General features: G+C 38.8%; 1 protein-coding gene across 12 annotated transcripts; it reads right to left on the bottom strand.

The window, feature by feature from the left end:
* Positions 1–103: 103 nt before the first annotated feature.
* On the bottom strand, positions 104–26,427 carry cast (calpastatin). 12 transcript variants are annotated; one of them, XM_077603082.1, is made up of 34 exons: positions 26,282–26,427; positions 25,575–25,699; positions 12,331–12,399; positions 11,771–11,893; positions 11,162–11,281; positions 10,209–10,256; positions 10,030–10,131; positions 9,845–9,925; positions 9,365–9,403; positions 8,540–8,632; positions 8,394–8,453; positions 8,187–8,306; positions 7,874–7,987; positions 7,565–7,666; positions 7,351–7,467; positions 7,201–7,275; positions 7,042–7,107; positions 6,780–6,884; positions 6,590–6,706; positions 5,860–5,934; positions 5,606–5,686; positions 5,482–5,535; positions 5,271–5,375; positions 5,021–5,137; positions 4,763–4,909; positions 4,427–4,534; positions 4,219–4,326; positions 3,404–3,496; positions 3,151–3,195; positions 2,943–3,062; positions 2,447–2,533; positions 2,209–2,232; positions 1,618–1,731; positions 104–1,019 (listed from the first exon to the last, which is right to left on the bottom strand). In XM_077603082.1, exons 2-33 carry the CDS (start codon positions 25,629–25,631, stop codon positions 1,633–1,635), a joined length of 2,871 nt encoding a protein of 956 aa, XP_077459208.1. In that variant the 5' UTR covers positions 25,632–25,699; positions 26,282–26,427; the 3' UTR covers positions 104–1,019; positions 1,618–1,632. The 12 variants fall into 12 exon arrangements, with proteins under 12 accessions (XP_077459208.1, XP_077459210.1, XP_077459207.1 ...); XM_077603084.1 differs by lacking the exons at positions 25,575–25,699; positions 26,282–26,427 and adding an exon at positions 24,838–25,095; XM_077603081.1 differs by lacking the exons at positions 25,575–25,699; positions 26,282–26,427 and adding an exon at positions 20,943–21,103 and having other exon boundaries at positions 8,549–8,632.
* Positions 26,428–27,498: the final 1,071 nt, after the last annotated feature.

Here is a 27,498-nt window from a genome sequence, read left to right on the forward strand (position 1 = left end):
GGCTGCTATATCCTTTTGCAGAGTGTCAAAACCACCAAGTCAGGAGTTGTTGTTTTTTTTCCTCTCTTCGGGTTTGTCATACAAATACTACACATACACAGCCTTCCACCTTTAGGAGACATTTATTAAAGATATTGTTGTGTTAATTTTTTTCTAGACACAAATCAAGTTGAAAATACACATACGCTGTTATTAGACCAATTAGATTCAATTAATATTCCCATATCTAAAATATCGCACATCTCCCAACGCATACGCAAACAAACCACAGAGCAGAAAATAGTCTTTGAATTTATTTACTTAAGATAATCAAAGCCCTTTGTAAGCATACAGTGTTTTCTTATATATAGAGTCATATATATATTTTTATTCCATTTTTGATTTTTTTTACAGTTGGTTGTAAACGCCACCTTGGTTTACAAAGTGCAATTGTGGACACCAGTACTTTTTACAAAAATATAAACCAAAGACCCCATCAATGCTTCTCTAAATGACACTTGCAAAGAATTAAGCTTCCTATTAAGCTCTGCATATTTGTAAATAAAAAAGAAAGTGATCAAAGCTGTACACTAGCGTCTTAATGGCACTTAAGGGTATAATGATAGAAAAACAATGACCATTTGCATAGAGCATTGCACAACATTTTAATACTATACACGCACTCTATCCCGCTTGTGATAGTCTCACACAGATGTTGCGCTGTGTATGATTGTGGCGCAGGAGAACTAAAACGTGACATGGACGACACCCTTCTTATTTATCCACATTGACCAGCAAACTATAAATGGAAAATTGGATCAGAATCAGTTTTTCCCATCATCAAAAAGCTCCTCGACTAAAATTGAAACCAAGCAAGAAAGACTTAGTTGTATACTTGCATGTGTGTGTGTGTGTGTGTTTAGGTTGTTGTTCACCTAGTGTACAACCTTGATTGAGTAAAATAGAATCTCAATGCAGAGCGTAGGGTTCCTGCTGGTGCGTCCTAAAAGGCATCTTGAGGTTAAAACGGCACCAGCAACCTGTATCACAAACATTTAATTATTTTTTTTCTCCCTCTTTTGTACTTGTAAAAAAACAAGCAAACAAACCTGCATTCAATTCGATAACTGTATTTTCTGCAGTAAGAATGGCCGATCATAAAATGTATTCAATATATATAAGGGGAACTGGATTATTATTATGTGTACAGGCTGTTAGTAGTAGTGGTGGTAGTTGGGGGTAGTAGGAGCAGTAGCAGTAGTAGTAAGACATTGGGTTACACATCCATTAGATTGAGCTATATAGTAGTAGTAGTAATAGTGGTTAGAGGTTGTATTATACATCCATTACATTGAGCTGTAGTAGTAGTACTATAATAATAATAATAATAATAATAATTATTATTATTATTATTAGTAGTAGTAGTAGTAGTAGTAGTAGTAGGGGATTGATTGCTGGCTTTTGAGAAAGATGAAGTCTTTTAGGGCAGAAAATAGGGTCTTTAATTTTTTTAATTAAATTCTTGTTGACTGTTTCGCACAGAAGAAAACTAGGTACTTCAATGAAGTCATTTGTATAAGCCTTTTACTGTGATCATGCTACATTTCCTACTTATTAAGTGGCGAGAATGAGCCATACCTGTCAGTGAGTGGTCTAGCTTTTCTTTCCCTGCCGTGTAGATGTTGGTACAACGTCTGAACTTGGCTGGCCGGAGAGCTGGCTCTCGGCAAGAGGCTCTGACGCGTGGTGTTTCTGGGGGGGAAAAAAGGTCAGATTAAATACATTTTTTGAAACTACAAAAACTAAGAGGGCGCTTAATACATTTGTTTAGATAGGGCAAAGCATAAGAAATCACACAACATGCAGCCTTATCTCTCGTCTCATTTTCTGAACCGCTTTAGCCTCATTAGGGTTGCGGGGGGTGCTGAAACCTATCCCAGCTGACTCCGAGCCATACCTACGGTCAATTTAGAGTGTCCAATCAGCCTACCATGCATGTTTTTAGAATATGGGAGGAAACTCGAGTACCCGGAGGAAACCCACGCAGGCCCGGGGGGAACATGCAAACTCCACACAGATGGACATGACCTGGATTTGAACCCAGGACCCCAGAGCTGTGAGGCCGATGCGCTAACCACTCGCTTCCGGGCCGCCATGCAGCCTTATGTGACTCCAAAATGAATTTTGTGCGTGATGTGCAAATGCTCATGCAACAGGAAGGTTGCTTACTTTAGACTTTGACTTTTTCTTGCTCTGAAAATAACAAAGCAAGTGACATTTTGTATGGATCATGTACAGTCCATCTTTGAGAACAGCCACCAGGCTGGCTCAGGATGTCTTTCTGTTAACACAATGGATTTTTTTTCTCCAATCACTTGTGTAGTATGCACGTCTGCCTTAACTAATGGACAGGGTCATTTATAAATATTACATTGATAACACCCTCAGTTCATTTTTGTTTATTTACCTTGGCTGTGCTTGTTTTTGCCTTGAATGTTGGGTCATCTGGAAGGAGGGTGTCGGCGAGTTTCTCCACAACAGGACGGGGCAAGGGCTGCCAAATGGTAATAAACAAACATATACTGCTTACCCAATTCAACATGAGGGAAGATGCCTGTCTGAATGACAGAATGCTTAATTAAAACCTGTCTCTAGCTCGTAAATAGTGCCACTGACATCACACTTTATTACAGAACAAATGGATGGTGTAAAAGAAAAATAATGCACCAGAATGGTACCAATCTTGTATGTCTTACATCCAAAACAATTACATGATCTTCCACTTGGTAGCAGAAAGTACATTCATTTATTCACTCAAAAGAATTACAAATGTTAAAAGAGAAAGAATAAATGTTAAATGGATTGTACTCATGCCCCTCAAGAAGAATATAAATGCGTCCATAGTCCAAAAACTATACTAATATGTCCCTTGGTTAGGTAAAGGTTGGGAAATTTTGTGCTACCTTCAAGGTCTGCGAATCAAGCACAGGAGGCGTCAACTCTGTAGTGGCAGTAGCAGACGACAAACCCGATGTGAGGAAATCGCTGGAAAGCAAGTCCAAAGCCGCCTTTTCGTCCATAGACTTCATCATGTGAACAAAGAATGAAACGTGAAGCTCGGTATGCACATTAAATATATCCATATGTTATCAAGTCGTGCGAAGGACTCACCGCCTTTGGAGTGGCGTCTGCTTGAGCCTTGGCTTCTGCCATTTTCTAAACAAAAAGCATTTATTTCAGTCAGTGTGTATGTTTACAATTTTTTTAATGCCCAAGGGTTGAAAAAAAAATCTAAAAGACTGGAAAACACACTTTTGGCGGTAAATGCATGAAAAAACTATTTTTTTCCTCCTCATTGAGTCACCAAGGTTATCAGAGATTATATAAGATTTGCGGCATTTCTAAATGAATGAAGTCGTCTTACCTTAAGATCTTCCTCGGTGGGTCTGTACTCAGGTGGCAGGGAGTCATCGCGCTCTCCCATTTTAATGAGCCTCTCTTCAACCACCTTCTTCTCCTGTACACCAAATACACGAATGAGGAACAAAGAAAGGAGAAATTTTGATGAGCATTTGAAAAGTGACTGCAAATTCATTGCTGGGCTGCTTCTCATCTAGTCATTCTTCCAAAATGGAATCAGATTAAATTCAACTACACTTTAATGATGCAAAAAAAAACATGTTAAAAATGACAGCCTTCGGTAGTGATAAATAATGCTTTATTCTCATTTAGTGTGTAACTGCAATTAAGGGCAATTTTGATGAAATTGTTTTTTCTTTGGATTTAAATGAAACCTATTTTAATTGAAGGAATTGACCTTCATGTGATATTTTCTTTTTTTTTTTTTATAAAGTGCCCTCAAACTTAAAAGGAATATTTCCTAAAGCCTACCAACAACCAGAATAATATCGTTAGAGGCAAAGTTAATTTTCTCTTTAACAACACAGGACCAAAGCAAATCATCAGGTTAAAGAAAAGATGAAGTAGACGGTCCAATTGAAATAAATGTTGATTGTGGAATGTTGCTCTTGTCTTTACATTAAATGAAGAATTTGCTGAATTTATTAATGATCCATTTTCAGTCAAATTGATTTGTAATGGCTCTTGTGGTGATGTATCGCATTTCATATCATTGTATTATCATTGATGTGTATTTATTCCACAATTTTACGCCAAAAAAATTCAATCAGATGCGGCAATTTTATTTGGGGACAAATAGGTCAAAAAGTTGTAACCCACCTTTACAAGGTCTTTGGTAGAAATGGGCGCTGGCTGAGGGGCGGGGGTAATTTCCGTGATCAAAGATTCTGATAGAGCATCCAGGGCACTGTTGGCTCCTGAAGAAAGCTGCATTCAGAAACAAGCAGAAGGGCAAAGGGGCAAATTATTATCTCACATCATTTGCAATTTTCAATTAGTTTAGTGTTGTTGTTTATTTTTTTGTTACCTGTGAGGAGGTTTCTGTGAAAGTGCTAGCAGCTGATTTGACTGTAGGGGCAGCAGAGGATGAAACAAAGTCTCCCGCTAAGGCATCCAGGGAAAAGTCAGCATAGGACTGAGGGACCAACAAAGCCACTTGTTTAATATTCTCTCATCAGGATTTGCTATACTAAATTCCCAATCATACATACAGTGTTTAACAAATAGCAAATGGGAAAAGTCTCCAATTGAGCACATTAAAGTGCATTATGGCCTCTGATACAATTATTAAACGCTCACCATCCATTCTTGCGTTATTTAAAAAAATCCTTAAAGAGGGGAGACATAAGAAATGACAACATACCGGTGCAGGGGCAGCAGAAGAGGAGACCACAGGAGCAGCAGAAGAGGAGACCACAGGAGCAGCAGAAGAGGAGACCACAGGAGCAGCAGAGGATGTCAAAAAGTCCCCAGATAGAATGTCCAGGGCATCAGTGGTATTCATCTTGGGCTGCAGGTAGTATAGATGATGAGACAATGTGATTAAACTCCATCAAAAGGAGTATAATTATGTAAACTCGTGATTTTTAACATTGTAATTGGCATTGACTTTAAAACTTACTTCAGGTTTAGGAGCAGGCAAGTTCTTGAGTTCCTCCAAATTAAACCTGTACTCTTGTGGAATTGAGTCCTCTCTCTCTCCTACAAGCACTGCATCTTTCTCCTTATGTTTGTCCTCCTTTTAAAAAGATGAAATCTGTTAGTAAAAGGTAAATCCAGTAATAGTATACACAGACCAATTCAGAGTCACATAAAAGCCTTCTTAAAACAATAAAATGCCTTCCCAAACAGTCCGTTAGTGTGTTTCTTACTGAAACTATGTCCTCGGGTCTGAGTTTGGGAGGTTCTGGTAATGGTTCCGGTGCTGCCAATGTGTCACCGAGAGCTCCAAGAGCATCCAAAGACATATAGTCACTCTGATGGGACAACAAGAACTTCAGGAAGGGTTTCCTTCATGACTGATAGTAAAATGACAGAATTAGCATTTATGAAGAAAATTGTATTTTTGATCTTCAAGATGACCTCATCAGTCTTGAGGATCCCTTGTGGTGCCAACACTGGAGGGCAATCTGAGACCTGCACAAATACAACGTAAAGTTTGAAGACATGAAGACAAAAAATTGATTTAAAAATGGACATGTTTTACCTGAGGTTTTTTTATGGTGGGAGGAGGAAGAGGCGCGTGAACACCGGCTGATTTTGTGGAAGTCAGTAAAACCTCAGCGGGCTGAAAACACACAACAGCATTAAGTGAATATACATCATCACAATCACCATGAAGTCCCATTTTTTTAACAGAGCTTCCCTTTTAGTTCCACATGCCATGAATTGAGATAGAAAAAGTAATTCAAATGGAAGAAGAAAAATACAACAAAACATTGATAGATGATTATCTGCAACCTGTGCTGGAGCATCTGAGAAATTCATGAAGTCTCCTGACAAAAGGTCCAATGCTTCATTGGTATTCATGGTGGGCTGCAAGAAACAGATATGGTAAAAAAAAAACTTCAAAAGAGAGTATAAAAAGTTGGGGATTAAACTTTTTTGGTGTGGTTTTAAGTAGTGCATGTTTTGATTCATTGCAATTGCATTAACATATTTGGTGTGAACATTCCATCCATTTAGGAATGTATTAGGAATGATAAAAAATATATATTTATAATTAATGGGCGGCCCAATGGTTAGGTCGTTGCCCTCACAGTTCTGGGGTCAAGGGTTCGATCCCAGGTGGGTCCTCACTGTGTGGAATTTGCATGTTCTCCCCGGGCTTGTGGCGGGTTTTCTCCAGGTACTTCGGTTTCCTCCCACATCCCAAAAACATGCTTGCTAAGCTGATTGAACATTCTAAATTGTACCTGGGTACATGCTTGAATGGTTGTGCGTCTTGTGTGTGTTATATAATTCATAACTTCAAAAATGAATATAAAAAAAGCTATGATTTGAAGTTTTAACTAACCAAAATAGTCACTTGCCCTACAAAGGGTTCAAAGTCAATTGTTGTTGAAGTTACAATTTACTTTTTCTTGTTTAATTCATGTCTCAAACATTGAATTTTGCTCAGATCATTTTATATTTATTCTCAAATTTTACTCCAAACTTAACGACATCCCTTGAAGAGATCCTGTCTCACCTGGGGTTTTGGAGCGGGTAATTTCTTAAGTTCTTCCTCGTTAAACCTGTACTCTGGTGCAATTGAGTCGTCTCGCTCCCCTACACGCACAGCATCTTTCTCCTTGTGTTTTTTCTCCTGTTAAGCAAAAAAAAAAGTCCATTGAGTGCTACATCTATTGACTGGAAAGTTATGATTGTCGCAATCTTACCGAGACGATGTCTTCCGGTCTTAGCTTGGGGGATGCAGGTTTTGGTTTATCTTCTGGTAGAGTGTCACTGAGAGCACTGAGTGCATCCAGAGGCAAGGAGCCCCCCTGAGAAGAGACCAATAGATGGCGGTCCATTATTCTCGTATCAGGAGTTTGTGTATAAATGCTTTAATCAGTGGTTAAAGACGTTTAAATATGGGAGTATTGAGAATATCCAGTGAGTGACACTGACTCAGTCAAAGAACAAAGTCTAAATGCTTACCAGAGAAGAATTGAGTGGAGTGGAAGACACTGAGACAGTTGGAACAAAAGCAGATACGTCAGCTTTCTGAAAACATTAGAGAAAGAAAAAAAACTGAGTGCGTTAACAACTGCTTTTGTTATTGTGTTTGCTTTTATCTTTGACAGATATGCAGTGTACCTGTGTAGGAGCAGCTGAGAAGCTCAGCATGTCTTCTGACAGAATGTCCAGCGCCTCACTAGTATTCAAAGTGGGCTGTGGAGCGCAGAGTAATTTAAAAATATATATATATATTTAATTTCAATGGCGATTTTAAGTGATGTCGTCTACCTGAGGTTTCGGAGCAGGCAGTTTCTTGAGTTCCTCCTTGTTAAACCTGTATTCTGGTGCAATTGAGTCATCCCGCTCCCCGACGCGCACAGCATCTTCCTCCTTGTGTTTATCCTCCTAAGAAATGAAAATGGATGCTTTTATTCTCAGAACCTTTGATGAGTCTAGTTTAGCATATAGCCAGGAGGCTTCTAAAATAGAGATATCTGCCTACCGAGACAATATCCTTAGGGTTCAGTTTGGGTTCTGGCGTGGGTTCCGGGGCTGCCAACATGTCACCAAGCGCACTGAGAGCACCCGGAGACATGACACCACCCTGAGGAAGGCATTTTTATCCATACTTAGTCTAGTAATATAGCTACTATAACCACAAAATGTCCATTTTGTGCACCCCCAAACAAATCAGCAGTAGAGCACTTTTGCAAATGAGTTAATTAATTCATCCTATGTATAAGATAGCGAAACGCAGCGCAATCGGAGTACTGTGTAATGAGTGCAGGAAAATATTCAAACAGACGCTGACCTTATCCGTTTTGGACTTTGTGTCAACTGCTGCATTCAGAGAGAGATCAGAAAAGGAGTCTTTAGCCACTTGGAGTTCTTTTACAGCAGTTGGAGGAGCCACATGAGTAGCTTTCTAACATCAGGGAAGGGAAGGGAAAATGTTAAGAACGGTTGTAGGCATCACGGTGAAATTATTTGGAAAAAAAACAAACTATAAACGTAATGATGGATTATGAGCAAAGCAGCCATTCATTTGCTTAGAAATTCGGATCCATCTTTTATGGAATTAATGCTACCTTACAAGAACTGAGGCAAATAGTAAGCAGTTGTACCTTAAATGGAGTTGCGGAAATACCAGCTGACAACGTAAAATTATCCACTTCCATTTTGGCTTTTTTATCCGCTGGCGGACAGACTGCTACACAAGGCTTGGGTGCGGGGGTGTCAGTTTTCTGCAAAAAACACCAGTAAATGCAAATGAAGTCATTTAAAAAATAAGAGATGAGGCCATAATAATAAATGTGAACATCTTTCTCTACCTTGAGTGGTGGTGCAATGCAACACGGTGCAGCAGATGAGGCAGTGGCATGGTCTTTTTCCTGAGTATATGCAAAATGGGATTTGTGAAAAAATGCTTGCCATATCTCTAACAACTTAGGTACCACACGCCACATTTTACACGTACGTGTCTGACCTGCAATTTGGGTGCAGTTGGAACCGTTGATGTCATGAAACCCGCTGAAAGGGAATCCAGGGCCTCTTCTGTGCTTAATGGTTTCTGCATAAAAATACACAGTCACTATTAGCTATGCACACGTTTTCTGCTATCAATAAAATGCATAGTCTGATAAAAGAGAATGATCCCGAGGTGATTTAAATCCTCCACTAGAGGGCATTTCAAACAGCACACAAACTAAAGAATAAAATGCGTTCAAGTGAAAACAAGCAAACGTCACAGTGAAGGAAAAGCACAGACACACCCATCAAATTCCACCAAGAGTGAACTTATTCTCTGATAAACTACCCGCAATTAGACATAAAAGATAAAACGGCTTAGATACGCACGCTCCAAAAACTCCCAATCTTAAAATTGTATCACAATGCTCGAAAGAAAAGGAGTTTGTTGAGACTGAAGAAAGGCATTTCTTAACTTGACTTGTAGATTAAATGTGGGTGTAAGGGTGAACGCATGATACACTCTCTAAGGAAAAGTACTGGGTCCTGTATGTATATGTAAGAAAATATGAAATCTGTTCAGGAATTAAGAGGCACAGATAATTGCAGCTCGCGGTAAATTCTATATGAATGTGTGTTGTAATACTTGTCCAATTTTGTATGTGAACGTTGGACAAGAGCCAACAAGATTGAGTAGGGAAGGTGAGGGTCCTCTGGGCAGTTAGCAAAGACAACATACAGCAAGACAATGCAACATTCCTCAAACTTGTGTGTCCTTTAACTGTGTCAACTCATTGAAAAGAGAACAGTGATGAAAAAAATAATAGCTACTTACAGGAACATCTTTGGGTTTGACATCTGCAGGGAGCCCGGCCTAAAAATGAGTATTGAGGAGGTGGGAAAAAGGAAATTGAATGATTACTTGATGAAACTGAAAAATAAGTAATTTATTTGTTTTCTTAAAAGAATGTCAAGTTTCTTTTTGTGTATATTGATAAGTGTTGTTTTTCAACACTAATATTAATTCATTGGTGGAGCTCAACGAATCAAAATATTGTGGAATTGAAAATTCATGAAGTGAAAGTTGTGTGTTTTGTAGATGCACTACACACAGGGGCTTTTTAATTATACAAAAAAACACTCATTCACCCTCGCAACAAATTATAATGTTCACTTCTAAAAAATACTGGATTGGACATCTTTCGGCATCGATAGCAACCAATGCGTTCATACTTGAAAAAAATACATCAACCCAATCTTTTTTGAAGTGGAAGGCTTTAAAATTGGCCCTTAAATCTTGAAATAAAAAACTGACCATATTTTCAAATCTGTAACCTGGAGGCAGTGTCTCCTCTCTTTCTCCACACTTTGGAGCTTCCTTAGATGTGGCGTCATGCTGGGACACATGCAACACACGGTTACGTAAAACCAGAGCCATGCTGCTTTTATCAGTGCATTCAATCTCCATCTGATCTCTTCAAAATCAACAGTGTGCAGTACCTCTTTGACCTCAGGCCCAGTGAAGATAGGTTCTCGAGGGGTAACCGGATCAACCGGTGGAAGTATACTGGCCAAGGCGTCAAATGGATCTACTGCAGGTCCCTGTACATGCCGATCAATTGAGCACACGCTTGCAAGCTACGTGCCAACATGCTTTGCAGAGGTTTTTGACAATTTACCTCTTTGGCTCCGATTGTTTCTACTGTGCGAGGAACTTCCACCTGCACCTGCAATCATGAATCTAAATCAATGCATGAACCGTCAATACATAAACGAATGTTCACTTATAGACAGTATATAGTAATCAACAACATTGGCCTTATAGTCCCAGAACTGTAAAAAAGTGATGAACAAGAGTGGATGACAGTTTTTTTAGATGAAGCTTCCACCAACTTATCAATATTTTGCAATGCCGATAGTGTCCCGGGGGAAATTGCGTCTTTTGCATTACATTCGGAAGTGGCAATAAAAGGAATTTAAAAAAAATCTATCAGTGTGGGTTTTCTCAGGGTACTCTGGTTTCCTCCCACATTCCAAACACATGCATGGTAGGCTGATTAGACATTCTGAATTGCCCCGAGGTATGAGTGTGAGCATGAATGGTTGTTTGTCTCCTCGTGCCCTGCGATTGGCTGGCCACCAATTCAGGGTGTCCCCGCCTCTGGCTCGAAGTCAGCTGGGATAGGCTCCAGCACCCCCTGCAACCCTAGTGAGGATAAAGCAATTCAGAAAATGAGATGAGATAATAGAGATCAGCAAAAGTCCAAGCTGTAAAATAATGCCATCTTACTTCTTCAGAGTTGTCATCACCAACCAACACATGATTTTATGTAGCTTCCTAAAGCAAATCTATGACATCATCATCTACCTCATGTGTTTTTTACCAAAATCTGTACCAACATTGCAGATTGTTTACAACCCCCCCCCCCCAAAAAAAAAATTAAGAAGCAGTTTTTGTTACAGGACACCTTATACAAATAGTGCACTATTCTTTCACTTCTGATTAAGCAATAATTAATAAATGTATATGCCATTGACAGTCAGAATTGGCCTTAAGGCAATCCATAATTATTTGAGGCCCATCATGGTACAAATGAGTTGGCCAGTTGACCAGTTAATCGGTCAAGTATACCTTGGCCGTGTTTTTTGGCGAGCCTTTAGATGTCGACATGGCAGCATTAGCTGCTGATGCTGTAGTCACTGCTGTTCCACTGGCAGCAAAAGAAGACTTTATAGTGGAGACAGGTCCCGTCTACAAACCAAATCATACCAATTACTCCCCCAAAAAACACACATTGTTAATTTAGTCAAAAGATCCAAAATGGCAGAAATGTCTCAGAATAACCTTAGATGCAAAAAGTGAACAGATGCAAACATCTATCAGCCATTCAACTCCAAGATACCTTCAATTACCCTCTGTATCATTTACAATGTCATGCTGACAACAATTGACCCAGCAGACGACATGTCAATAACAGTGGAGGTGGTGTTAGTCTACAAACCAAGGAGCAAGTGTTTACTGGATGCCGTGAGGTTATGTGTGTCAGCAGCTCAAAGGCTTGCGGGAAAGTGAATCCAGAAAGTGAAGACACACAGCTTTGACAAAGCTGAGACTACACACGCGAAAAGAAGAAGCCAGTGATTGGCATCAAGATAAGCGAGCAACACCAGAAAAGGAAAGCAGGAAATTCCTGTCACATTATAGCCGAGCTCCCGCTACCATCACCCAGTGTCTGTCTACCTGGGGTTTCACGTTAGGAACTCCCTGTCCTGCTGTCCCGATTGAAGTACTTCCTGATATCCCACCTTTTAGGGTCGTAACCCCGCCAGGTTTGGAAGCCATGGTAGATCCTGATGATGCTTTCTGAAAAGCATCAGGAGTGAAGATGTCCATCATCTGCCCTCATTGACATAAAGTACCTTCTGGCTCAAATCACTCAGCAAACTGATTTACCATATATATCAACAAAGCACATTAAGTAGGTGGTTCACTGGTCAAATAATTTCGACTTGGAGCTCATGACAACAATTAAAAATGTATTTCAATTGGGTTAATATCTTCCTAATGAAACTGGGCGTGACATCACAACTTTGTTCCCTTTTTGAAATTTAAGACATCACTCTCAAAACATCTGGCGGTGGAACAGGAAACACAACAACAATATTCCACATTGCCCACATAACATTAGAGTTAAAGGTCATTTAGACAACAACAACAAAAAACAGCTCACTTTCAGTAGGAAATGGAGAAAGTGAGTTGAGATAAGAGCTTTGTGGTTTTTCAAAAGGAAATTTTGCTACCTCAAACTGAGAAGCCGTCCCAGTCGAGACTTGAGCTGCTGGTCTGGGTGTGGCCTGTTTGGGCTGCGACTGCAAAGACACACACACACACATACACACAGACAAGTTAGCCAACATGGAAAAAAATATAAAAAAGCAAACTACACAAAACTGGAGTCATCGTTTGAAGATCACAAAGCAAAAAAAGACTGCAAGTTGTTTATTTAGGATTGAAGGAATGTGAAATCAAATAGAGTGAAAGTCAAGAACAAAACTAATACAGATGATAATATGTAAAAGGAAATAAAACAATCAGCAATTATGGTTGATTTGGGGGGGATTGCTCACTTAAGGTGAGACTGTTGCTTGCAGGCGTCACAAAACAAAACATCTGTGACCCAGTTGTGTGATTATTGGGTGTGTCTGTTTTGTTGAACCACCCACAAAGATCACATTGAGGCACAAGGGACATATTTTTGTCTATCAAATCATTTTCATGTCGTAATATTATCTGTGTTGTTTTGATCACTTTTCCAAAACAACCATTTTGAAGGTAAAAGTTTCTTAAACAGCAGCTGATGTTAAACATGGCAGAGTCAGTCTTAAACTTGGCCAAAACATTCAAATGAAATGTATTCTCACGCTCGCTTTACCTCAACAACAACAAACCACGGCATTACTGCATATTGTGTCTCACATTCTGGTTTACTATGAAGAGAACAAGAAAAGCTGTGAAGACTGAATGATAATCAAGTGACCTCATAGAGCACCCAAGGCATCACACTACCGCTTGACTAGTCATGTGGCTGTGTTTTCAGCAGTAAATAATATTGTTGCTAAGTTACTACCAGACAATTGCAGACTGAAGTTGAGTGTGAAATGACTTCGCAATCTGGGATATTTTTATTATGATCAATCAGTTAACACTGAAGACAAGACCCTTTAGTTTGAATTTCCAATCATCTATTTTCTACTGCGGTTATCATGTTTAAGGTTGCAGGGTGCTGAAGTCAGCAGACTTTAAGTGAAAGGTTAACTAAACTCTGAACTGGTTGCTAGTCAGTCACAGGTCACATATTGCGCAGACGGACAACCATTCACGCCATCTTTAAATGGGAATTGATCATGTGAATGTGTTTTGTGAACTAAATTATACCCGGTTGGCACAAATTGGTAGCTAATTAAACTGCCTGTAATTGTATCGGAATTGCCAGCTTGTTAAACACTGTAAAAGTGCCCATTAGTCTTTGTTTTCCTGAAATGACATAATTTTCCTACCTGTTCGTACATTCTGAAAGAAAAGCACATTTCTCTTTAAACACGTGGGATACAGGATGATTTTTGCGCTCTAAAATTCAATGGGAAGTTGCTTAACTGGATTGGGCGAGTCATTTGTTTTTCGGTCATATGAAGGCAGTGTACAACTGAAAACTTTTCATAATGTATGGAAACATTTGACCAATGCTATCTTGTAAGTGGTATATAGAAAGTCTTATAAGTGAAGGAATAATACTATAGGCAAAAAATATTTGGAGTCAAAATATTGATTCTTAGTGTAAACAGCATCTTAATCAAAAGGGAATCACAGTCCATCAACACTTCTTTAATCTCAAACGTAAACAACCACCTTCTAGTAGGTTATGCCCACATGTTATGCTTCACAAGCATGCTCACAGTAAACAACACAAAATGATTAAACAATACCTGAAATATCTTCTTAATACCCTGCTTTGATTTGCAGTGGATTTCTATATGGCCCTCAACACAATTGCCAAACACAATCCTTAGTTATGATGGTGGATGATGAACCGGTTCAGAACGCAACTCACAGCGCAGTGGGAAAAGTTCTTGTTTTCTTAAGTTGCGTGCCAGCATTGACTTTACTTCAAGATGGTTTAGGTAAAACATAATCAAAGTTGCTATAGCGATGAAGCTGGCATTTTAACCTTTATATATTTTAGCTTTACAAAACAACCTGTCACTGATTTACGTAAGTGCATTTGAGAACAATAGAAACTTTCCTCTTTCTGGTCATTTCAGGTGACTGCCTGCAGTTGAAGCACTCTATTTGACTCTTAAGGCAATAATAAATAAAACCAAAACCTTGCAATGGGACACAAGGTGTGATTTATTTTTAATCATCATTTCACCATTATTAGTGATAAACTGACCAACATTTTCAAGCAAAAACTGTACAAACAACTTTGGTCAGTTAAGAACACCAACTTTTGCGGAAACCCAAAATAAAACCGTCTTATATTTTTTACATACTATTCTAAAGTCAACATAAAAAAACAAAATACCATATAAATCCATGATTTGTGCTCAGGTTTCGATGGGTGTGATGCATAAACGACGTCACGCAATCCTATGTGAGCTATCAAATACATAAAATGAGGACATTGATGTCAGAGCACTAATAATGCGCTAGGCCTTACCTAACTATGTAGTTTAAGCCCGAGCCTGTTTTGAAAAGTGATGACTAATCTCGAGTTCCGCCCATCACAACCACCGACTGACACGTGCACCCGGACGGCAGCAGCTGCTTCTCTAACTACTGCTAATGCTTTAAAATAGAGTTGGTGCATCATCATGATATAAAAAGGGGCAAAGGAAGAGGGGAGTGTGAAAGGGTTAGTTTCTGATGCAGTATCATTGACAATAGTACTTGGGTTTAAAACTCAGGAGATCAAATCATGTGTTATTGTAATTGACATGAGTCATTTTCAACATGTGAGGAAGAGAAGGAAACAGACTCATTTTTCACGTGCCATCTATCAAAACTAATGCAATGTTTGCATTTGTGAATGAAATTTGGCAACATTTCTCAAAAGCTGGAACAAAATAATAGAGACATACTGTCCATTGAGCAATGCAATTTTGTTGGACATAACTGCATATCAGGTGCAAAAAAAGTTATACAAGATAAATTATTTATATTTTTTCCTCATGGTACTTTTAAAAAAGTAAGCCCCATCAAGGAGGAATTGGAGCAGCATAGTGATGCTCTTCTCGGACAAAAAAAAGTTACTTGAAACGTTGCAACCGCAAGTTGTCCTGATTCAACTCTCTGTTTTTTTTCATGCAATAAAGCAAGTCTCTTTGTAGATATGCTCATGTACTCAGCTAAATAAAACAAAACCTGGCCTTAAGAGGGGTTCCCCAAAACTAGAAAGTACAAGCAGAAAAGATTTCTTTTTGCACCTCAGCAATCTTTGTTTGCCTTTTCCACTTACACGGACGGGGGTGGCCAAGTCCGGTCCTCGGGCGCCCCTATCCGGTCCGTTTTCCATATCTCCCTCCATCAGCACACCTGAATCAAATAATCTGGATCAGTATCAAGCTTCTGGAGAGCCTGCTGATGAGCTGGTCATTTGATTCAGGTGTGGTAGAGGAGGGAGATATGGAAAACAGACTGGATAGGGGCTCTCCAGGACTGGACTTGGCCACCCCTGCACTAGCACTTCCACTTCCATCACTTCTAGCTTCAGTTGACACCTCTGGTACCCTCCATAATTCACCATAATTCTTATTTGGCAATCCAGCATCCCATTTCTCCTCTCATTTTCGGAACCACGTTATCCTCACTGGGGTCAGAATGGGAGAGTATGCAAACTTAATACAGGAGGGCCCAAGTACAGTATTCTTGTCATTTGGCAACAACCGAACCCATTGACTATGGGGCTAACAAAATTAACACTAAACCCCTGGAAAGTCGCAGAACCACCTGCTGAATAGTTGTTGTTGTTTTTTTTAAAACTATTGTTGAATTACTGAGAGAGCAATGGAGGATATAAATAGAATAGTTGTCGTGTTGTTTACTGCGACAAGGCTGTCTTTTCACTTTTGATAGCTCACTCAACACAAAGCAAACTTCATTAAAAAGCAAGAGAAAGTGTTGACAAACAATCCATTTCACGACAGAATTAGAAGTGTTGACAGGTAAGTCAGGAAGTCCTTCCACGCACCCAAACAAAGCACATTTACCAAAGAAAATTGCAATCTACATACATACCATGAGTCTGCTTTTCAGACAGTATCTCCTATTTAAATTGCTGTATGCACGGCCCAAATCCTTTCCTTTCTGTCTGTGTTACCTGAGATCGTCTCTACGGCACTTTTAATCCAGCACTTTCATGCACAGATCACCACGTCGGAAAACACACCCAACCGAGCAGAATTTGTTTCTCCGCCCTTTAGGAAGTGCACCACAAGCTGGCATGACTCAGATCCCTCCCCTCACCGCGAAGCCAGCCGAGCAGGCTCAGTCAGATTGGACAGCGTGGCTAGTGTCGGACCGCCTACTTGCCTGAGTGTGAAGATAAATAAATAAATAACATTGACCCGTGCAAAGGGTTTGGAGTGTCCAGGGATAGGAGGTCAAAAATATGGATGTGGCAGTTCAATAACTGGAATGATGGCCTGCATGTCGGGAATGTTTAGACGTGAAAGAAGGAAGAGAAATAGCTATAGAAGTAAATGTTGGTGTTGTTCGGCAGCATCTGGGTGTGACTGATAGACTCACTGCTCTGGAATCTAGACTGCACAGCCACTCCAACAGAGACCAAGTGTGTGCGGTTGGAAAGAAGAGAAAAGAAGGAGGCGGATCCCATCACATGTTCTTGTGGACCCAACCCAAACCAACATGGTGGTAAATAAAGAAATTGTTCATAGAAAGAAAAATGACCAAAAAGACATGAGAAGACATGCTGGCCTTCACAGGACATTTACAAACAGGCCAAGAGAAATGTCTAGTAAAGTAGCCAAATAGGAAGAATGAGGAGGGGGAAACTAAACGTAATCTGACTTTGTCCGCTTTGCAAGATCATCATTTTAACTATGCTTGATTGTCGTGAGAAAGAATTGCAGCTCCTCCCTCTGTCTAATAATACTCAAAACACTTAAGTGACAATGAAGTGGCCTTCTCTGTGGGCTTTTCGTGTTTGTCATCACACACCTTGGTGCTATATTGTGTTTGAAGATTAACACCCGAGTGAAATGCAACAGGCTTTTAGAGACATTGTCTTCAACTGTCAGTCAGTATACATGCGCTAACTGGAACACTAAATATGGTTAATGTGTGGTTTAGTTCTTGAAGGACTGGTAATAATTCTACAAAGCTGTTTAAGATATTATTGAACTCTATCAATAGCAAATGCAATGCAGTCTTTCTCAGAGTTAGACATTTACCAAATAATTGTGAAAATGTGTAATTTTAATTCAACATATTTCTGGACGGAGAAGAATACTAATGTTCAAGTCTATCTAACGTTGTGGCCCATAAATGAATAAATGTTGGCTCTTGCCTGTGTACATGTGTTTAAATCATGAAAATATTACATGAATGGACTTGCCTCAAATCCAGAGTGGATGAATATAAAAAACACAAATTAGAGACTTGATTAAAGAAGACCTTTCACAAAGGCGTGTCTGTATGTTCAAAAGGCTCCCCCTAGCTTCTAAATATTTGACCTTTACCCTAAAAAAAACCCTCAAAAGAACAAAAAATGCTTCCTATTTTGAATATTCGTTTGTCGTGGCATCTGAGTAGAATAAATGTACTTGAACAGCTTTACCAAATTAGACAACAGAGTCTCTCATTCTGCTTTTGACTACAACAAAGAGCAGGTTTGTTTCAGAAAGACAACAGTGCAAGCTCGCACTGAAGCCGAATGCATTACTTTGGAACCTCTCACAACACTTATCTGTGTTGTCAAATAATGAACCAAAGCAGACCCCGATCCCACCCCTCCCTAAACTGTAATCTGCACAGTTATTCATCTGCGTCTTGCGTCTTATAGGGGTGAAATGCTAGTTTTAAAAATGTATTAACGACAAAAGAAACTGTAGACTTATAAGAAATCCAAAACAGATGCCAAAATATATACAATATATACATCAAATCACCCACTGGGTATTGAAGACAGTTTTGCAACTTCCTGCCAAGAAGACCAACAAACTATAAATGTGAACAGGAAACGAATATCTGACGTGAGTGCGCATGTCTGCAAAATACCAAACAATGCAATAAAGGATGGCACAGTAAAATACATTTATCAATACATTCATGTGTGACATGTTTTTGGACACTATTTTGGACAGATCGCAAGTAGAAATACAGTATTTAATGTGTTAGTTTTGCGAATGAGAACCAATTACGGGTGTCTCCCACCTACTGTCCAAACAAAAGCACTTCTCGGCAAGCACTATTTTCCAATGTGGTTCTGATACAGGCATGAAAGATAAATACATATCAGGTTTTACAGGTTTTTAAAGTTCTCCAATTGGGAATTTTGTGAACGCTTTATTACTGCTACTGATCACTTGAAGGGGCTTGTTCAGATGTATAAATCTGGGAAAAATTCCGGGATTAAAATGAATTCAGTTTACTGATAGTAAAGTACCTTTGGGTTTATTGATTCATTACAGCAGAACATCCAAATTATGTTTATTGTTTAAATTTCCCGTGTATATTCGGTTCCACTCTTGAGTTATTGCAGTTTTTGAAAGAATTAATGTGAATCATCCAGTGTTATTCTATTGTTTATGAGGGCGATGCCAAAAATTTGACGGCAAAAATATGCTAATAAATAATATTGAGTAAAAGCCAAACTCTAAACAAGATGTGTGCCCATAAAAATACATTTTGTGTTCTGGTGTTTCTCTTTTTCAGGGTCACAAGGTAAAGCTTTTGGGTGAAGTGGGGGGCTAAACAAGTTCTTCATGAGCTTGAAAGTTTAAATGTAGCAACAACTTCTCCAATTCCCTTGTGCATCTATATCCACCCACTTTCGGTGTGCTTTGCTCTGCCTTATCTAAATTTAGCCTCATATATCATTCCCTAGTTTTGCCCTTCACTTCAACTTACCCTCTGACTGTCAGTCTATAGCCTTATGGAAAGCACATATTGCTTTTAAAAAGATCAATATACATTGAGTTCATACTCAGCAGCAATTATGAAAAATGGTGCATGATAATTAGAACTCTGATGGCATGTCAACAACTTTTTTTTAATGCCACGTGCTCATGTTACGTCTCAAACCAAGAATTCCAATTGTCTCTGCTTGGGTATCCGGACAAACAGGAGAAATAAAAACAGACTATGTCAAATATTTTGAAGAGTAAGCCCTTGAGCCGGCGATGCTGCATTTAGACAGCAGACAAACCTTCAAGCAGGATTTAAATCTGTATTCCAAGTCATGTTCAAGTCTGGATTTTTTTCACTTTAACTGCAAATTATGTATCTACTCTGTAAGAAAATGTGCAGTATTACTTTTGTATGAATGACACCATGTTGCAATACATATAGAACGTTGTTAATCTTATCTATTCAGCAGATTTCCCTGTCCTATTTAAAGAATTGCAACACATATGAGTAAACCTGACTAATGCACTTAGAACAGTCATTTATTGATGACGGCTGAACGTCAGAATCAAGACAAGTTGCAACAAATGTGCAGTGACCTGAACATGACACGGACTAACCAACACAGCGGACCTGTGAATACTGCAAACAGAGAAGTAGTAAATCACTTCTAAATCATGAACAAACCTAAAACAGATTGAAACGGTCCGATTTATTTCAAGTTTTGAAGTAATTAATGATGCCAGTAATGACCTATTACATATAAAATTGAACAATGTGGGCTAAAACCTCTTTAAGTAACGTCACAATGTGATTTTAGTAAAGTAACAATTTTTACTGTATTGTGTAATCAGTACCAGGGGAACTCGGCAGAGTTCTTTGGTGATTCCCACCCCTAAAGTATACAGCAATAATAAATAAAGAAATACTCAACCTTTCATGGGCCTGCGCTCCCCTTATCTCTGGACTTTGCTCTGATGCTTGTGCATGTGCCGACTTGGTATGTTTTCCCAAAGACTGTTTCCTGCCCTTGTAATGAAAATGCTTCCAGCTATTGGAAATTGGAAACTGAACCTGAGCACAAGACCCTTCTAAAGAAAATGATCATGACTCTCTGCTGACCAGTCACGCATAAATAAACAAAGTACCGAAAGCAGAATCATCAACACGGATTTGCAATGTATTCCCAATACGCTCATAAAAATAACAAACACCAACTGCACTTAAGGTCCCGAGTGAGAATTTGACGTTGCACGAAGAGAAAAATAAATTATAACCCAAGACCTGCAACACACCCATTCAGATTACTGCTTCGCAGCACATTATCACATGAGAATGCTATTTGGGTGAGACAGACTGAAACTCTCCAAGGACCCAAAGCCTTTTCCTGAGTATCAACAATCACTGGAAAACGGGGAAAAAAAGACGCTCTCGCTTGTGCGCCTACAGAAAATGTAAGCGAACAGTGAACGCCTTGTCCAGGCAACGCTTGAATATTGGACTGCTTAAAAACACAACTTTTAGCTTGCAGGAACTCCACATTCCGGAAACTGGGAGAGAGGTCTTGCCTTGGACTTACGCCAGCCCATTTTTCCTCCATTAGAGTTTCTCTTAGACGGTAAAAGACAAAGTGCAGAGAAAGCTTTGTGTTCGTCTCTTTGCAGTCTGATTTACAGTGACCAAAACAACACACAAGTGGATCCTTTCAGAAGGTTGCCCAGCAAATTTCATGGCACAGTCACAGACATTGACACACATGAACACACACCTGCTGTTCCACGGCAACATCCTGCAGGGTCGGGGTCTCACGGGGGCCTCGGATCCAGCTCAGTATCTGCCCCATGTTGTCTAGCGGCACCGGTGTGTGTTTATGTGTGAGTGTTTGTCTGTCAGCCGCTGGCAGGACTGTCGGCTCGCAGCATGTTTCCAACATGCAGGGAGGAGGGAAAGGGATGGAAAGGAGGAGGGGGCTAAGAGGAAAATGGGTGTGTTCCTCGGAAGAAGGCGTGACGTGGAAGGACAGGAAGGGAAGCTCACACGTGTCCGAGTTAGTGAGAGGCTGGGCTTTAACTCTCTTGGATTAAAAGAGAAGTGATCTGAGCCATCTGAGCCGGAATGCATTTAACACATACATGTGAACTATGGATGTGAATGTGATGTTACTTTAAAAAAAATCTCTTAAGCATTATAAAGCTGCACTATTTTGTCCAATATGCATGCACACATCTAGTTATTTGGCCTTATTCATGAGTGAACACTCACAGATCAATCAACTGTTATATACATATATATATATAAGGGAGTTTATGTAAACTTAATTTCTTACTGACTGTATTGGATTATAATTTCTCCCGCATTTTCCACACTGACACATTTTGTCAAGAAGGCGACTTTGCGCAAAAAGTTATAAATTTGGGATTTCATACTTTTGGATGTGAGTCCAAGTCAACTGAGGGCAGATGAGTAGGGGGATTTTTATTTCTTAATCCGAACAAAGTTTGTCTCAATGCATGGCAATAGATGTCTTTTTTTTAAGACAAGTGTCGACAACTTGAGTAATATTTCACAAAATCTATTGATTTCAAGTATCATGCATTGCTTATTTTGGAAATGCAAGTTTTAGACAAATTCTTCCTTTTATAACACTAGGCAAATATTACACTCTTGATAAAGTAGTAATTTAGCAAGCATATGAACTAAATGGTATTTACGTCTAAACGACAAAAATTTAACAAAATAGCTGTACTACCAAATATTCTTCTTTTAACACTCACGCAAAGACAAAAAAATAAGGAGGAATTTTTAAACTATTATTTTAAATTGCCACTTAGTGTAACATTGGAGTGCAAATTCTGCACTCATGCAAATTGTGTGTCTCTTTGGACCGTACTTGGGTGGAGTGTGTGTGTGTGTACACAATAGGTAGAGCCTTTGCGTGAGTCACCCAGATAAAATCGGTATGTGGTCTGCATAATTATTGCCTTTAAAACTTGCTGCTCCTGTTTGTGCAGGCAAGATGAACTGGTCACTGAACCCTCAAGTCCAGCTTACTAAATCCAGCAAAGCAAGTTATGGGTGACAAATATAAATGAGTGTCATGGCACTCTGTGCTAGTTTTAGCTGGAACGTAAGAATCTCTGCTGTGCTGTATTGATTGCAAAATGATCATTAAAAAAACCTGTGCTGTACTGTATCTGTTTTTTTTAATATTACACGATTTTCACGAAGCCAGTGTGTCGACATCGAATTTGAGGATTGGTGCCACTTTTTCAAGAGGGAAAAATAACATGTAGAGAACATGTCATTACATGCCATGTCTCAACTCATTTGTCTTTCTCTACAGGTGTACGGAGCACGACACACTCCCTGTCACGGAAACAATCACACTAGTGGCAGTTTCATGTCAAAACCAGCCTGTTAAACTAGCTGATGTACCGTGGGAGACAATTTGAAGTGTTAGTTAGTTCATCAAAATCAGGCATGAAGATTTAATGTGATAGCGTTACAGGAGAAATGACAATTAAATGCATAGTTGGCATTACAAATATTGTCATCATAATAGTGTGTACTGTTGTTTATAGCAGCGCAAATGCATGTAACAGGATTCCCCTGGTGTTGCATGTATTCCTATTATGGAGGTTAATGCCTTTAACACATTATCATCACTGTGTTGCATTGTTAACAGCACACGCATAGCTAAAGGCTTTTTTTATTTATTTGGGGGCTGAAATAATTTGTCTTGTCTCATAAACGTGTTTACACTTTATTTTAGCTCGCAGTATTCACATACTGTCAGCAAAATCTGACTTAACCTTTTCATCCACAATTTTTTTCTGTTTTTGATGATTTTTATTTATTTTTATTTCATTCCGTTAAAATAGGAGAGGGGTCTCAAAATTGCAGCCCAGGGGCCAATTGCAGCCTGCGAACAATATTTTTCAGCTCCCATTTAATATTCAATTGTAGCATTTGTGTTGTCCACTCGAATATGGCGATGGACAATAAAAATAAAAAATATTTTGTTGTAAATAAAAAAAAACAATCCTTTAATCATTCATTCATTTTCTAAACCGCTTATCCTCACAAGGGTCGCAAAGGTAATTTTATTTATTTTGGTTTATTGTGATCGCACAGATTATTTCACTATCATTGCCAGCAATTGACATACAATCTATTTTAACTGTGAGAGGCTGGATGCAATTAGATGAACTTATGAGGTATAAGTGTACTAAAAGTGTAATAAAGGCTAAACTGAGTAAGATATGCCAACGCCTTTCAATAAATGCATGATTCAGTGATCCAAATCTAATTCATGCCTAAAGCATCAACAAGCCTTTTCATCAATATAACCACTAAATGAATATCAACAAAACTTTCTCTTGCCATTTCGTAACGTGGGCGTGTCATTCCCATACTGTGAATTAGTGATGTCTGCATAGTTTTGGGTGTCACAACTTACCCAAAAAAATGTCTCAAGACATGAGTCACCGAGAATTGTTGCACAAGTATGCAATATTACAACAGTACAATTCATAGCAACGATGGATCATGTCTCAGAAAGTTATACACTTCAAAGTAAGTAGAAAGGATGATTTAGAAGTCACAAAACGAATCAAACACATTTCATATTTCTACCCATTGGCACATTTGACTCAAAACTATTTACACGCCCATTTTTGCAGGGTGCAACATTGATAATTCATTAGCATGAGAGCTCCCAGCTGCAGAGGGAGAAAAACAAATTGACAAATATGCAATCCCTTCGGACTTTAGTTTATTCTTCTGATGTATTTTTACATTAGACAAATTCATAGTTGGATCGATGGTGGAAAATGGTGAATAAGTTAGCAGCAATTATATTTGATAAACACATTTAATGAATATCTATGTTGCATAGTCTTAAACCTATGATCTTTTTGTGGATGTTTATTTATTTAGTTTATATAGAAAACAAGCGACTCTGAAGTTGCACTTCTTCAGTAGTACCATTCTGAGTCTGAAAATTATTTCACCATAAATAAGAATTTGCTAAATGTGAATTTAATATATTTCCTCAAAGTAGAACAAATGTATGCTTCTTGATAATGTAGGCACATATCGTGACTTATCTCAGGTTCAAAAAATTCTATATTATGTCTTTTTTTGTGATGTTTTGTTCTAAAAACCCTAAATGAATTGAGACATAGCAAATTAAAGACAACACCCCAAAAAATAAATACATAAGGGCAGGAATGTCCTCAAATGTTATTGTTTGGCAACAGACTGTGAGAGAGTGCATTCAAGGGGAACACGACAGGATGCTGTGTGTTGTACCTATTGTTTCAATGGGAAAATCATTTACTTCAAGACAAATAATTGCTTTCACAGATTCATAAAAATGACTTAACATGGTTAAACTGTTTTTTAATGTAATTTAATTTAATGTTAATGTAAATCTAATGTCTTCGCAAAATGATTCATCAAGAAGCTCTACTGCCACTGTCTGGCATACAACTTAAGTTCCCACAAATCTGAAAAGTTTGAGATGTTAGACAACAGATTTACATTCACAATGATTCTAGTGGTTATCAGTTGCCCAAATCCTGCTCGGAATACGCCAGTGAGCGAAAAAGGCATGTTCCTCTCACATTTGTAAAGCAAGAAAATGAGCTCACAATACTTACAACATAGTTGTAGAAAGCGGCATACGCCATGAGGCAGGAGGAGGCAAACAAGAAGCTAGAATTGAGAAAAATCCACACCGGAACTCACTCTTGAAGATTTCTTTTTCTTCCACTACACTAGGGTTCTCCTTCTACTCCGAAATGTGGGCCTGCCACTCCCAGAACACACAGTGTGGGCAATTAAAACACAAAGCTGTGTGCGCTCTTCCCTTTTGATTCACTGCTCAAGTCATATCAAAAACATTCATTTCCAGTACCCTCCTCCTCCTCACCCAGTAAATAGTCCAGTGCGACCTGTGTGTGAGTGGGTGTGTTCTTTGTGTAGAGTTCCTCTCCCTTAACCAAAAAGCTGTACGTACACTGTAATTCCAAAGAAGTGGTCTGGTTACCACAAAAATGAGTTTTTGATCATGATATCAAAATCATTGTCTGCCATTGACAGTGATAGACGTCCAATCCATTGAATGCTTAAAAAAAACAGTTCAGACGTCCAATCCATTGAATGCTGCTAAACCTCACAATTCAGATGTCCAATCTATTGAATGCTGCTAGACAGTCCTCATATGGATTGGACGTTTATCACCGTCAATGGCAGACATTTTTCTAATAGCTAAAAGGAATAAAAAAAATACAATTTAGGCAAACACAACCCTAGGGAACGTCCCTAACGGCTAAAAAAACATATTTCTCCATCGTGTGGACGACGTGTTTTTGAGTGTCTTTGCTGTTTTACTCACTTCCATTGTGGATTTGGGATCTTTGTGGTGGCCGTGGTTTCTCCTCTTGTGCGGCATCTTGACAACCGGTTCAACAGTTTCACTCCTCCGCTCGAGTAGTAGGTCAAAAGTGAACGTAAAAGTCCCTTGAAAAAGAAAAAAGAAAGAAAGAAAAGTTGCCCCTCCCGCTGGCACCACTTTAGTCAGACTTTAAGATGGTTTAACGATGTTTGGCAACGGGCAGATTGTAGCTGTGCTTATGGGTATGCTGGCCATAAGTTGGACAAAAAGCGAGATACGTAGTTAGTTAGATATGAACATTGGGATTCTATTTTAGCCTCATTCGATTTGGAACCACGTTGTTTCGACAGAGGAGAAAAAACAACAACGCCATCATTATTGGACACGCCCACTTTTTCCTACTCAGCTTTATTTAACTACACAATCATTCAGATGTCGCTAAAATATAAAGGTGTTTTCATTTGGGAAAAAGAGTTTTAGTCAGATGTCTAAATAATCATACAACACAAGAAATATTACAAATTGAAATTGTGTTTCCTATTTTGTAATACATTTCTGTTTTCAAGTTACAAATAGTCTCAGGCACGGGTAGGTTTCGCAGTAGGTGAATGTTGTATGTCAATTTCCTTTTTTGTTCAACCTGGCCAGTAAAGTATTTCATTTTCATAACACGCCCCGAAGCAATGGACGAGATGAGTCATATTTACGTCATTGTGTTTCCACTGGTGACGCTGTGCAGTCGTCGTTCAATGTTGCCCTCTACTGGAGTGATAAAATATGATTGAATTACTGAATCATTGTCTTCATTTTTCATTTATATAGACCGGGGGTCAACAAACCGGTCCTCGAGGGACGCTGTGGGTGCAGGTTTTTGTTCCAACCGATCCAGCACAGACATTTTGACCAATGAGATTTCTGCAGAAAACAAGAAGCACCTGACTGCAATCCACTGATTGCACTTGTAGGACACCAGATTGCTGAAAAAGTCATGCACTTAGACTCAAGTCTATAAACAATAGTGTATTTTCTTTTTGTGTGTTATTAGAATTAACATGTGTGCTTAAAAAATGTTGACATACAATGAAATATGAACAAAACAGAAATGCCTGCAATATTTATTCAATACTATTATGTTTGTCAAAAATGATAAGGTCACTGTAATTAAAATTAAGTGTAAGTGATAATAATACTGAGTACAAAGGGTAAGCTGTGGAGAGAAAATGATGCACTTGTAAAATACTGACTTATATTTTGGAATCAGCATGCTAATCTTAGTTGGATTGACCTAAGAATTTAATTGAACTAAATTGAATATTTTTTTTCAAATTGCCCAGTACTATAGTACATAATTCAGTATACTTATTGTTTGTGTACCTGATACGTCTATACAACGACATAAAAAGCCTAACTCAGGAAAATATAAAAATCCTAGCACACCTTCTTGTTTTATGCTTTGAAATGCATGACGTTTGAATGACATATTCACCAACACCCCGATCCAACCATCTGACCTTCTCACTTCTTGATAACCATATGGAATGTGTCAACATCAGTGTCTCATTTCCTTCTCCTATATGCCAGCACAGATGACATCAAGCTGACATTACACAATATTAGATTTATACAACTTTGGCAACTAAAGAAGAATGAAACCATTGCCTTGACAGTGACTAAACATCACTAAACTACTTTTCTTAACCAGCAAAGATTTTCAGTGCTTCCAAATGAAGTAGCATTAGACTTCTGCCTGATATCAGCTTCCCTATAGTATTGGTAATCACAAAGTACTTTTTCTATCATTCTTTTGGGTTGTACTTGAGCTGGAGGCCATCCCAGGTGACATGAGAGGATACACCCAGGACCGGTTTCCAGCCACAAAGCACACCGATAGACAATTTAGAATAACTGGAAATAGAGAGAACTT

The sequence above is a fragment of the Stigmatopora argus genome, chromosome 6 (genome assembly GCF_051989625.1).
Source record: "Stigmatopora argus isolate UIUO_Sarg chromosome 6, RoL_Sarg_1.0, whole genome shotgun sequence".
Classification (NCBI taxonomy): domain Eukaryota; kingdom Metazoa; phylum Chordata; class Actinopteri; order Syngnathiformes; family Syngnathidae; genus Stigmatopora; species Stigmatopora argus.